General features: G+C 40.7%; 1 protein-coding gene across 1 annotated transcript in view; it reads left to right on the top strand.

Moving 5' to 3' along the window:
* Positions 1–506: 506 nt before the first annotated feature.
* LOC311010065 (uncharacterized protein) overlaps positions 507–14388 on the top strand; it is a gene marked incomplete at both ends in the record, with an annotated part of 49945 nt that continues 36063 nt past the window's right edge. The window contains one exon of the mRNA XM_084004546.1: positions 507–873. Within this exon, the coding sequence (XP_083860672.1) occupies positions 507–873 (367 nt within the window). The remainder of the gene's footprint in view (positions 874–14388) is intronic.

Below are 14388 nucleotides of genomic sequence, written 5' to 3'. Positions count from 1 at the left end.
AGTTGTTGGTCAGGCTTGTGGCTGTGGCTTCATTCAACTTTTAGGCCTATATATAACAGCCACAGCTAACTTGTTTCATTCAAAAAGAAAAATAATTTAGGCGAGGCAAAAAAATTGCAATTTCCACTATGTTTGAGCTGCAGTAACTCAGTGTCAGTAACACTTAGAGTAAATCTGACACTTGCAGAAGACAATTCATAGGGTTATCTTTCAGGAATGCTCAGCTTTGTGTCTGTAGTCATAGGGGTTCAAAAACAGTAACCATTTTACTTTGGGTATTCCGTTTTCAGCCTTTTCTTCAAAAATAGGACGGCCATTGTTCTCTAATAGTGACATAATGTTAGTGATTAGCATAAGCAATGTATTAACACTATATTTAGAATTAAAATACTTGGTACTTAAAGGCAGAGTAGGTTATTTGGGAAAACCAGAGACTTTGACTTTGAACGCATCGCCTTTAGTGCCGTCACAACCATGCTGAACCTATAGGTGGCAGTGTAACAAGTATGTATGTGCAGCAGACTGAGCTCTTACCGACAGCAGCAACACTTGCAACCCCAGGTAACCCCTCTGAACACCAGCCAGCAAGCAGAGAGGAATGCCAGCGCCGCCAGAAGCAGCAATGCAACAAGTCTGCTCCACCTCTGACGGCGCTGCATGCCGGAGCACCCATCCGTTTCCAGCAGGAAGATGGCTGTTGGAAACCTGCACAGTCATCCAACCCGCAGAGACCCCGCCAAGTTCCCACATCCAAAGCAACGACGGACGGACCTTCAGGGGCGACCGACTACACGTCCTCCTTAACAAACACACACCTCACACAGCAGCCAGAGGTCAGCAAAGACGATTTGACCTCTGGACAAAAAGAGACAAGTGAACAACAAACTCACCATGGTTGAGTGTGTGAACCAGAGCACAGCAATCCCTGTTCCAGGTACGGTCGTCCCATTCAGCCAAGGCAAGTCCTCGACTTCTAATTGGCTGAAAAGGGTGTATGAAGAACACTGGCCTTTTTATATAAAACACAAAGAAAGAAACTAGTTGTGCCTTTTGTTAAATTGTTCACTATTGTGAAGAAAAGGGAAGAAACAGTTGATGCCTCATGAAAAAAAGTTTATTTGCACAGAAGGACTGTAATGTATATCTAATTTATAAATGAATGTTGTATAATACATTAATGTAAATATAATTCACAAAATAATGTATCTATATAATTTATAAATCAAATGTATTCATTCATGGATATATATTTATAAATCAATGTATATGTAATTCATGAGTTTAATATGAATGAATACATAATGGCAATAATAATATAAAAAGACAGCGGTGGAGATACTTTCAGTTTACTGAGATGGGGTTCGACTCCCGGTAGTGTCCTGCTTATTATTATTATTGTTATTATCATATATGAGTTGCATTGACCCACCTTCATGGATCCGTTACTTATATTACGAATGATTATTATTATATATCATTATTATAAGTATTACTACTATCTCATGTTACAAATAGACAATGGTGGTGTAGTGGCTAAGGAAAAAGACACATTATCAAAGAGTTGCTGGTTCAAATCCAGGTTTGAATTTTACCGAATGACTTATTTTCTACCTTGAGTTCAGAACTATTTATGAAAGGCACACTCACACACATGTATCACCAAGATGACTTTAATTCTCAAATGATTTCATGTTGGATCGGCACATGAAGCAAACATCTCATGTTAGGTTGACTGGAAACTCTTTGACTTTCTTCATTATTTCATTCACCACTAGGGGTCCCTAGCGTACTTATTTGAAGCTTTGGGGTCGAACCACTTTGGTGGTTCATCTGGCTGAGAGGCAAGGGTGTAGGTTTGGTTTGTAAAGTGGTGGGGACAGAAATTTGCCATGACGTCAGTGGATCCATTTTTTTTTACAATATAGTAAGATACATCGCTAGACAATTTAAAGCAGATAAAACTATATTTCCATACCTCTCTCGTAGCGTAATACATAATGATGCATTGAAGATGGGACGCTGTTGTTGTTTTATGGCACTTTATTAAGCTCTCAAAACAGCAATGTTCTCAACATAACAACTAAATTTATGTGCACTCATCAGGAAAAACGTGCAATTTATCATGTGCACTCACACATGTGCACACTGAATAGCCACTACTAACCACTAGATGGCAGAGTTATACAACAAATGAATCTCCCAATACTCAGCTACCATGAACAACAAAGCATTTTAGTCAAATAAAACTCTACAAACCACAAAATATCAAATTAAAGGTTACAAAAATATGTCATTCATTGACCGGTTACACAAGCTTAAGTGAATGAGCCAAAAACATGTGGTCTTCACTCACAGACAGAAACAAACTGAAATGATCTGGAATTCATAGGCTAATGCAATGCAAATTTGGAAAATAACAAGCTCACATGAATAAGTCAGTATTTTCTCCATCACTGCCAACTGTCTAGATTGCCTACTTACATTCAAGAAATAAGAGCGTATATCTTTTGACCCAGTGTCCATGATGCTAGTAGCTAATCCATCTGCTTCTGCCTGCTGAAATAACGCTAGTTGAGCAAGGGACCAGAAATAAGGAACATATTTCAGTGTGGCATATAGCATCTCCATCTAGACTACGTTACAGCTGTTTTTCCACTAAAATAGATTAGTTCAAGGTCTAGAAAATCCTTAGATCTTTGCAGGAAACGTTGAAAACGTTCCTCTCCTGAACAACGGTCACAGTGCAGCTGTCTCCACTCCAACTCATGCCTTCCGTTCAGTATTTCCTTTCAAATGATTGCGCTTTTGGCAAACAAACAAACATCCACGACACATAGGCGGGACCAAAGAGGAAAAGCACCAATCAGAAGCTCTGTTTCCCCTGCGAGTAGAGGGGATAGGCTATCAAACTACTCTTTGGGAGACTGTGAAGCGGTGGGGAAAGGCGGTGGCCTATGCTACAGTATTTTATGGAAACGCCATTTGTGAAAAAGTGGTGGGGACAATTCTACTCATTCCAAAAGTGGTATGGACATGTCCCTACCGTCCATACCATAAATTACACCCATGCTGAGAGGCTTTGATGTTTCATGAGGCTTCATCTCACCATCACTACCTTCAACACAACAGGTTTCCCACACATCCTCACTCAACACCATCTTCCCCCAAATGACCCGCTTAAATCCCCCCAGCACCTCCTTTCCCTAATTGGCATGTACCATTACCTTTCCTTCACACCTAAACATACAATAAAGAAACAAATATGTGTGCGTCTCATTCCACCTGTGTATCCACCTCTACACACCCGTCTGATTTATGTCTATGATTTCAAGTGGTTTATGCTCCTTAAATCTTTAATGTTAATATATCTGTGTAAATGTAATATTCCACACATTGTAATTCCTCTGACTTCCCCTGGTAACCCCACGTTTCTCGTTGCAACGCTATGAACTGTGGGTAATTCCCTCAGGTAAAGTCAGCATCGAAAGTAGTGGGCTCAAAATGTCCGTGAGCGAGCCCTCGCGCACTTCAGAACTTGACCGTGGCACAGACCAGGGGCCTCATTCATAAAACTGTCAGTAGGATCCTTACTAAAAGTGTACGTACGCCCAAAAGCCAAAGTTTTTTTGCGCCAAAAAAAAAAATCTGATTTATAAAACAGGCAAGCTGTACGCAATGTTCCCTTTATAAGGGAGGGTGACGTGAGGACGGCACAGCTTCCAAGTCGGCGCAAAGCAGCAGTGCACCCTGGGCGCATGGCACATCAAGCGGTCGGGTGCTCACTGATGCCGTCCTGCAACTTCAGCGAGACACAATTGAGACACAATCACCGCCATCAACAACGTTGCAGATGAGCTACAGCAAACACGCTCTGTGATGCAAGAAATTGCCATATTAATAAGTGACTTCGTTAAAATGAACAATGATTGTTGTCTTCCTTATCTTACAAACCCCGCATGACATCCTCACGGATGTTGATACCCCTCCAGTCGGGCAGGGGGCCGTGGCTCACTGCGGTCACGCCAGCTGCCGAAATCCGTTGCGCATCTATTCCTGTACTTACGGTACGGGTGCCCGAAGTTGCTTAAATGGCGTTGAAAGCAGTTTTTAAATCAGGTGCAACGGTTAAACATGAGGAAAATGATGGGTTTGCTAATTTCTTCAATAGATCTTTGTTCAGAGTGACTGTGACTAGCAGTTACATAGCAAATATCAAGTCATTTTACTGGATGGTTTTATAATAAAGTCACCTCAAAATCTCTCTCAAGTGCATACTGACAATCAGATCATTTCCTCATATTCATAAATGAATTAAACTTATTCCTTAAGAGGTTTGCTAATATTTTCAATGGATTCTTGTTGAGTGATCCTGAATGTTATTATAGAAAATATCAAGACATTCTACTGTATGGTTGTATAATAAATTCAATTCAAAATCACTCCCAGTATCAAAGTGCACACTGGCGAATGGATAATTTCCTGATTTTCTAATCTAATCAGTGGTGTTTCCTTGCAGAGGCCAAGGGAAGCCAGGCTTCCTCCGTTTTTTCAGAATATAACCATCATTTAATAAAATCACTTTTTTAACAGTTTACGTAATCCCTCTGTGATGTGTCTGTCGTCTCCTCCTCGTCTCTCTTCAGTAATTATTGAGCGTTTCATGATGTGTTAAACAGCGCCCCTCTAAATGTTACGGGGTGAATGAGTGTTGAAAACATGTTACTGCACCCTGTTGTCTGTGAGGAGGCCAAGCTGCGCTGAACTCCCTTGGTGGAAAAAAAGAAAGTCTTCGGACCTTTAATGAGGAGAATTACGTCCGCACTGAGTGGCTAGCTGGTAGCGCCAAGCTACAGCGGCTATTCTGCTGGCCCTGTCTCCTTTTTGACAAGGATTCCTGCTCCCTGAATAATCATATAATAATAATAAGAGAGAGAGAGAGAGAGAGAGAGAGAGAGAGAGAGAGAGAGAGAGAGAGAGAGAGAGAGAGAGAGAGAGAGCTCAGCGTGTGTAAGTCCTGGTAAAATGATGCTGGGCGCTCTAATAGTTCATCCGACCACGGGAAATAGCAACATATAAACTGCAACATCCGTTTTTCTGCTCCCACCCCGTAAAAAACATACACAGCTTCGAGGTTGTGTCTCACTTGGCTTCCTCGGAAATGTTCCCCACGCCACGCCACTGGATCTAATGGAGGGTATTTATTGTATCCTGTATTACATGCAGTCGGGCCGTCTCCTCCTCCTCCTCCTGCGGGGACAGCGCTGATTCAATATTTCTAAATTATTTTGATTTAAGATACGAGTTGGATTTTAAAAGAAGGTGTTTATGAAAAAAAATTCATGAAAAGGCATCAAAAACACTGCTGGAGTTCATCATGATAACACGGATCTAACGTATGATATGGAGTGTAATTAAATGTGTGCGAGTCATCAAAATGATAATAGTTCTTCTCACGTTTACTTCCTACAATCTGACTTCAGTTCACCACAGCTCCATCTGTGTCGCTGATTCCCCTCCAGTCTCCAGAATGTGCGTAGATCTGAGAAGTCTAGGCACAGTGGTTTGGATCTGGACCTGGTCTAATGAGTCTGGTATAAAACAAAAACGGCAAAATCTCCCCTTTAGCATTTTCACAAATAAAATAAAAGTTTTACAGATACAATAATAGGTGTCAGGCAAAGCTGGTGTCTTACCTAAAATGTCTAAAAAGTTTTCACATCAAGAAGTGTCACAAAAAACAGTCAATCAGTGGACAAACAGTCGCACTGCACAATGAGTTAATTACCCCTTAACTTTCCCCTTAAGTGCCGAATCGGAGGCTGACGAATCGGAAGCCAACTTCAGCGTCGTACTAATATGTTACTGTGGCTGCAGGTTTCACGGCTGAGTCACCGCCATGGTCACTTCCCAGCTTCGCTCTCTTAATCATTCTATTGTCCAGGAAGTTTGATAATTAATGAACCAATGCTTTGGTAATGAATATAATGCCACTAATTACTTGTGATAACGTGGAGCATGCTGCAGACTATGAACTCAAAACTCTGTTCTGAACGGACATTTGGCCGCGTCGCCCCCCCTCACTGCTCCGTGTGTCTCTGCCGTCTCTGCTGCGTGTTTGTGGGGGAACAGCGGGCTGGATGACGCGCTGGAAGAGCGGACAGCGAAGCGGAGAGACCACGGAGAGAATGAGACGGACTTTGGGTCCAAGTTTACTGGAGTCGTACAGTGAAATGATTCATTTAAACCGAACGTTAGAATGGGTTTTGCGTGTCCTCCGTTATGTTTTACACGACAAACGGAACGTCGGATTAAACAACACGAACGTCAGTTTGAAGGTAAAACAGTTGAGTCATAATTTAACGTCAAGCGTCTGGAAACAGGTGAACTTGTTGTTACTCTGAGGTTGAGACAACCAGCCCGTCCTCCCTACCACCGCTGTGTGTCTTCACAGCAGCAGAGAGGCTGACAGGAGAGGAGCAGTGACGTCACAGGGCTGCTTAATGCAAGTTTCAGTTGGAAACTTTCCATGGGAATTATCAGGAATTCATGGGAATAAACCTGCAATTTACAAAATTGAAGGTTGGTCCTGAACAGGGATTTTTAATATAGTTGTGGAAAATGTACTTAAGCATAATTTTGACTAAAACGGACAGATTTCATGCAAGTACACTTGAGAGTATGAATACTGTTATCTTATTCTACCGAGAAATGCCACGTGCACGCACCATCTGATTTCACACAAGCTAATGTTCAAGGAAAGTCTTTGTGTGTAAATATTGTGAAAAGACAAACGTGAAGAATGCCACAAAACTGCAGCTGCATATTGTAAAGTGCAAATATAATATATTAATATTTCCAAAATTCCCCAGCGTAACTTCCCATGGAAAGTCTTCAGAAAATGTACTGGAAATGTTCTGCCGTTTTACAACCCAATCTGATACAGATACACTGCAATAATTGTCAGTCAAGTTAACTTCTACATGTTAGTCGAAAGTCATTTGGAATATAAATCTTAACTTGAAATGGGAAGTCATATAAACATATTCAAGTTGTTTTAACTTGAGATGGTGAGTTACAATAATGCAGACGTGTGTTTGTGTGACTCGGTAAGGGAAGTTTTCTGGCATTTATAATGTAAAACAATTATTTGTTTTAACTGATAGTATGAAGTTGTAATAACTAGTGGTTAAAAGTAGGGCTGCAGCTATCAGATCTTTTTGTAATCGAGTAATCTACCGATTATTCCATCGGTTTATCGAGTAATCGGATAAAAATTAACATTGTATACAGTTCCCATATACACATACATGACTATAAAAAGCAATAAAGATAAGAAAAAAGGAGAGAAAAAAGCTAAAGATGAATGTTTTTTCTTTATTTAAATCTCAACGCAAACAAAGACATCAAAATCACCTAAATTGTTTAAAATTAAACTTAAATTGCAAATTGCCAGCTTGAAATGTCTGACAGTGAGGTCAAAGTCTTTTTACATGCCATTAATAACAACCTCAACTAATATGTATCACACTTTGCACAGTGAAGCCCTTCTAGATCACCCAGGTACAAGATTTAAACACTAAAATAGATTTTCATCTTAAAAACTGCTTCCAGGACACCATGGACACCAAAATGGAGCCACAGAAGGGCGATTCCAGGAAATGTGAAGATACTTCAACAGGACCTCCAGCAAGCAGAGTGATTAGAGAAGTGAGTATTTTGTGCTGAGTTCAGAATAATGGAGTCCCGTTCTCTCCAGGAGGGAGAGCTTGTGAAGCTCGGCTTTCCATCTTGCTTTAATATTCAGAGAATGGTCTCTTTTCAATATCATTTAGATAATCTGGTTTTGGTAAGTAGCTTCTTTTACAGGCTTTTTGAAAAATGTCTAGGATCTCCTCTCCCATTGTAGTATCATTTTTTTTTAATATTTGGCAGACAAAGTCCCTGATTTGTAAATACCTAAAGTGATCTTGATTCTGCAGATTAAAGTTGTTGTTAAAGGTTAAAAACCCCGTCAATCAAAAAGTCGGGCCGGAGGTAAACTTGGACGGCGTGCCTGTGTGTCGATGCTTACTTCCTGATTGCACACACTCTGCCGTCTCGAGCACTAGCGCGTGCACGTGTGTGTCGTTATCAGCTGAATCAGCAGCTCCACCCCCTTCCCCCTCAAACCGCCTCTCCTTCCACTCAGCTGTTATTGCAACATACACTTAATACGTTCAGGCTTTAACAGGCTGACGTTTCCTTATCTGTAAACTGTTACCATGGTAACTGACTCTGTGAAGCTAACCTGCTCGCTGGCAGGTTTTCTTCAACAAACTGAGTTTCTCCCAATCTGTCTCCTCCATTTTGCTGATCCTGAACCAGCTGTGGAAACTTGCAGAGTCCTTTCCTCGTCAACCATCGATATGGAAGCACAAGTGATTCTAGCAGCCTCGCGTCTGGAGAGGATGTTGATTACTTAGTAGAACTCTTCAGTTTTACCTCACCATCCATCACACATCTGAACAATATTCTCCGGCCTTCCATTTCTTTATTTCATATCGTAATCTCAGACCAGATTCTTTGCAGAACTCTTAGGTTTTTTGCAAACGGGAGTTTTCTGAAATGTTTAAGGACATTTCTGTGTGTTGAAGCAGCGTTCTGTTGGAAGTAGAAATAGCCACTGATATTAACTCTGTTTAATATGTGAAATATGATTAAAACCATATCTTAGGCTGCACAATATTCTTATGCTTCATTTTCAGCTGCAGCCACATTCTTTTTGTGTCTGTGGGATTAAACCTAAATCAAAACTCTTCTTTTTATTTCCACAACTTTCAGCCATGACCAACAGGAACTGAACCTCAGTCGGGTTTGTATTAGTCAGCGTTGCTTACCGTTACGCCGCTGTACTGCGCTGTGGACCTAAAAAGAAAATGTTATTCACTTTGAAATCAAATGACTATTTAATTCGGTCTACATTTGCTTCCCAGACCAACTATTGCTCCGTTGCTGCAGCTGTGTTGCTCCGCTTTCTAAGGATGAGCTTGTTTTCTCCATAAACACAAAAGTAATATCTCTAACTCTCCTGGTTGCCATGGTGACTCGTAGGTCAGGTTCAGAGTCCGGGGTTAGGTTAGTTAGCCTTGATCCAGTTCCATGAAAGTATGTCTCATGTCATGGCATCGGTCACCATGGAGATGTATCCTGTGGAGCTAGCCTGCTCCAGACCGGGCTAAGATCCAGGATCTATCAGTCTTATCTGTATCTCTGTCACTTTGTTGGGAAACTAATGTGTTCATTCCGGTTATCCCACTGCTCATTCCAAGTTTCCATCCAGTGAAGTAGCCTACTGTCATTATTTAAACAGTGTGACCATATTTTTACATTCATTCATATCAGAGGTCTTCAACGTTTTCCAGGCCAAGGGCCCCTTGGCTGATAGTGACACGGTGGAGGGCCCCCTATTACATATCATATTAATCATGTTCCTTATTAAGCCGGGCCAATAATAATGTGTAGTGCAGCCTATAGTGCCATGTATACAGGTACTTTGTAATGATGTATGTATGCAATGCTTAGCCATTAAAATAATAATTGTTGACAGAAATATATATTTACAGAACATATTGTAAATCTATATTGGCATTTCTACATCACAATTTCACATTTACACAACAATTAACATTTATATTTGCTTATTAGATGTTGTATTAATGTTCATGTGTATTTTTGAACATATTTTACATTTTGTAAGAAAAAAGGTTTGGGATCAAATAATGTTGGGGACCCCCTGCTGGAAATCCGTGGACCCCCTATGGGTCCCGGACCCCATGTTGAAGATCTCTGGCCTATATTCATGAATGTTATTGAATTGTGTTCATGAAGCTGTTCATGTTGTTCAGCAAAGGTTCACCGTGCATCAGTTTATGACCGGCTGGTCCCATAACCAGACTGTGAGCCCCCCTCACTCCCTCTCTTTGATTCTGGTTGTAATGTATTGATAAAGCGCTGGATCACTATTGTAAAGTTCACCCTGTATGTTCCTCCTCAGCCACCGTACCTGTCAAAGTTGTTTTCTAGAGTATTTGAGCGCCAGATTAAAGCGGTGCAGGAGGCCGTGACAAAGGTGGAACCCCTCTGGAGGCCGAATGCAGCTAAAACAACACAAACAGATTTACAGGTTCAGAATAAAATGAGCCTCCAGAGCAATAAAATATGAGGTGTTCTGAATAAAGAAAGCAGCAGAGCTGAAAACATCCTGCTGCTTTATGAAGGACGAATGAAAGTCAAAGTCAGACTGAAACATGATGTCAGTGAAGTGACTGAGACACAGTCAGTTACAGCAGCAGTTACACACAGACTGCAGTCAACAAGGAGATGACACACTGAAACACTCAAATATCATCCTGCACCGTTTCTCATCATCATTTTCCTGCTACGAAGTTGAGGGACGATGTTTGAATTCAGAAGTTAGAAGGAATCCAACAGGAATGGACAGCTCGGAGCTTCCTGCAGAGATCCACATCCACTGAATCTCTTTGGCTTTTGGACTGTTGGTCGGACAAAACAAGACATTTAAAGACTTCACCTCGGATTCTGACAGACTGGGCTGCACATTTTATACCGTTTACTGGTGTTTTATAGACTCAATGATTGATTACTAAAACATTCAATAGATCCATCAACAGTTAATATAAGCTGTAATCCAGTCTCCTCTGAAAGACTTGATGTTGAAACATTGATCAAAGTGATAAGACGACACTGACAGCATTTATCTCATAGGAACATCTCCTGGTTTCCTGGTTGTCATAGTAACAGTCATATAATATGTCCTCAGTAGGCAGATTCTTGTCTGATTAAAAGTTTTTTAGTTTCCCAGAAATGCAGTTCTGAGAAATGTTTCTAAGTAAAGAGTAAAGCTCCACCTCTTCCTGTACACAGATCTACATTGAGGACAGCACAGGTCTTTATCAGAGCAGAGACAGACAGGCGGGCAGACAGACGGTCTACCTGCACATCATGGACCCCCTGTTGGTGCTGGTTCTGTTGCTGTGGATCTCAGGTAGGACTCTGCTTTAAAGATGATGTGATATTATTTGTGTTGGATCTTTAAATGAGAACAAACTGCTCACATACATCAACACCGCCAGGCTCCACTCCACGGGGTTTTCATCCAATCAGAGGTTTTTATTCCATTTCAGTCATTTATTATTTCTTTTTTAGTATGTATTACATACATCAATCATGTTTTCTATCATATTCTAAATTCGAATATATATTCGAATAGTTGTTAAAAACAGAATTTCGAATGTGAAAATTATTTTGAATCATACGTTAAAAAAAAAAAAACAGTGGCAACTTCAATTAATGTTAATAATATTAGTTTCAACCACTGAATGAAGCCTGACATATTTAGGACAAGAATCACGACCTTAAATTGCTCTAAACTCTTGATCAGCATTTGTTTCTTGTTGTCGTTCATTTAAACCGATATGTGGAGGGAGGGAGGGAGAGAGAGAGAGAGAGAGAGAGAGAGAGAGAGAGAGAGAGAGAGAGAGAGGGAGGGGGTGAGAGAGTGAGGGAGGGAGGGAGGGAGGGAGAGAGAGAGAGAGAGAGAGAGCGTGAGAGGGAGAGAGAGGGAGGGGGTGAGAGAGTGAGGGAGGGAGGGAGGGAGAGAGAGAGAGCGTGAGAGGGAGAGAGAGGGAGGGGGTGAGAGAGTGAGGGAGGGAGGGAGGGAGAGAGAGAGAGAGCGTGAGAGGGAGAGAGAGGGAGGGGGTGAGAGAGTGAAGGAGGGAGGGAGGGAGAGAGAGAGAGAGAGGAAGAGAGAGAGAGAGAGAGAGAGAGAGAGAGAGGGCTGCTTGTCCATCAGTTAATTTCCTTATTTTTGGAGGTAATATGTTGTTAAATATGTTAAATAAATTACCAATACAAGTAGTTATGTCTCGTTGTATTAATTTGTCCTGTTATTGATGTGCCTAATGCACAACCAGAAATATGAATATGTTTGAATATATGTGTTTTTTTAAAGGGAATATTTGAACGTCATTTTAGAGTAATTTTGACAGCCCTACAGGGAAGTAAACTGCTCACATACATCAACACCGCCAGGCTCCACTCCACGGGATTTTCATCCAATCAGAGGTTTTCATTCTATTTCAGTCATTTATTATTTCTTGTTTGTTTGTTTTTTCAAAGTATTTCATACATCAATCATGTTTTCCTTGCTTTTGATCACAGGGAAGTAAAAAGCAGTTCATCCAGAACAGGGAGGGCAGCTTTGATGAAAGGGAGGGACACACAAATGTTCACCTCACGACCAGAGGGCCAGATATATCACTATACACTTCCACCATTATAACCTTGTCACTTCATTGGCCTATTATAGCTCACTCATTTAATAAATACACCAACATATATACTAGCAATCAAAGTTTATTATACCAATTTTAAAAAAATACAGATGATTTGGCTCTCAAGAACACATGACCCAGACAAGGCTCCCTAGTGGGCCAACATTTTTAACATTTCTAATTTTCGTGAGAAAAATCAACATTTTACTATTTACATATCTATTTTTCAGAAAAATCCATATTTCAACAACTACTTTTCTATTTTCATAAGAAAAATGTTGTGAACTTCACACAGAAACAAACATTACTGAGTCATATATTATTTCAGTGCAAACATATCTCTTTGTATTTTCTTCTCTGCCCTTACATTCCAGAACATTTTTAAATTATATTTCTCAAACATGTTATCCTCTGTAAAGTTCTCTGCTGCTCTTAAACCGCAGTTTTTAGATTTCAGCTTTGTACTTCAGGAGCATCTTTGTGCATCTCTTCACATGAGAGATGTACTTCCGTGTATTCGGACGGTCGGATTGATGGCCCTCTTGCTCCATCTAGCGGCTGACAGAATGAATTACAGCTGGGGTTCAAATGACATGCTATTTTCCAACGACTGTGAAACCAATAATATATTCATTTTTATAAATGGACACAGATTGTGTACACATGTACATGGATAATTATATATAACTATAAAAATAAAACATTGGAGAGGAGGGGATAAGAATCAGGTTTTTCCCAACATTAGAACAAGTGAAATAGAGCAGGGGTGTGTGGGGAAATAATACATGAAAAGAGGAAACACCTTTGTAGGGAGATTGTCTATCAGCTTTTAAAATGACCGTTCAATTAGCTGAGGACACTTTCATATTTAATCCGTTACTTCCCTTAGATCCGTCTGTGTCTTTTCATGAAGGAAACCCATTTTGACCATATTTTTGTGAATTTATCCATTTGTATATGAAGTGAAAAGGTGATTTTCTTCCCATTCAGTATCTATCTTTAATCATATCTGTCCATTCTTCTACTGTGGGAGGGTTGGGCTGCAGCCAGTGTCTACTTGTGTTTTTCTAAGCTGCAGTTATCATTGCTCTAAATAAGTATTTGTGAAATGAATGTTTTGAAGTGGTTACATGTATTATTTCTACAATCACTGTATGTATATTCAGTAAGCATCTCTCTGTGCAGCGGTTGGTGTTGTTAGTCCACCATATATTCAGACTTGTGACAAACGATGCAGCATGTGATCAGTGTTACTGTGTGTTAGTCCATCTGATTGATCATCCTCACTGTTTCCTGTTCACTCTGTGTCAGAGCTGCATTTAAATGCTGCTGCTTCACATTAAAACACCTCAACTACATAAACTTTTATTGTGGAGGGGTCACAGGAAACACAACAGTTGTGTCTAAATTCAGCGGCTGCATCCTTCAGAGAACACAGCTGACGTAGAACGTGAAGGCCGAGATGGTCTGATCTACAGAGGACTTCCTGTTTGAGTCACCAGCTGTTCCCGCCCTCACACTTTGCCACTCCCGTTGCTTAGCAACCAGCTGCTGTTGACCCTAAAGAACAAAGAAGACATAACTAACTTATCTGATTAAAATGGAGCCAGAGATCATAATTTGTATCCTTTTTATTTGATATTATGATGGTTCAGGCTGAGAGAGGAACATTGTCAGGTAAATTAAATAACATTAACATTGGTTAAGCTGTGCACTTTACATTTCATAATGATCAGCTATCTGCAATAACTGTTCTTTAGTACAGCTACTCAACAACACTTCTGAAGGCGCAGCAACAAACTCAGACACGGAAGTCATCACAAATCAAATTTACCGGGCCGAACAGAATGCACAGTTTTATCCATCCACCAGACGCACGCATGAGGCAAAACTAGCCCCTCGGAATAATCCCCATAACTGCCTAACCAAAGCTAAATAACTCAACCCTAGTCTTCGTGTGGGTCCGCGGCGGGTATTTACGCACTAAAACCCATGAGGCTTTGAGAAGCAACCTGAACAGGCCACCCCACAAAATCCTCCGGACGTGCTCCCGAGA

This window comes from Eutrigla gurnardus, assembly GCF_963514095.1.
Source record: "Eutrigla gurnardus genome assembly, chromosome: 24".
Taxonomy (NCBI): Eukaryota; Metazoa; Chordata; class Actinopteri; order Perciformes; family Triglidae; genus Eutrigla; species Eutrigla gurnardus.
This window is presented reverse-complemented; position numbering and strand designations above follow the sequence as displayed.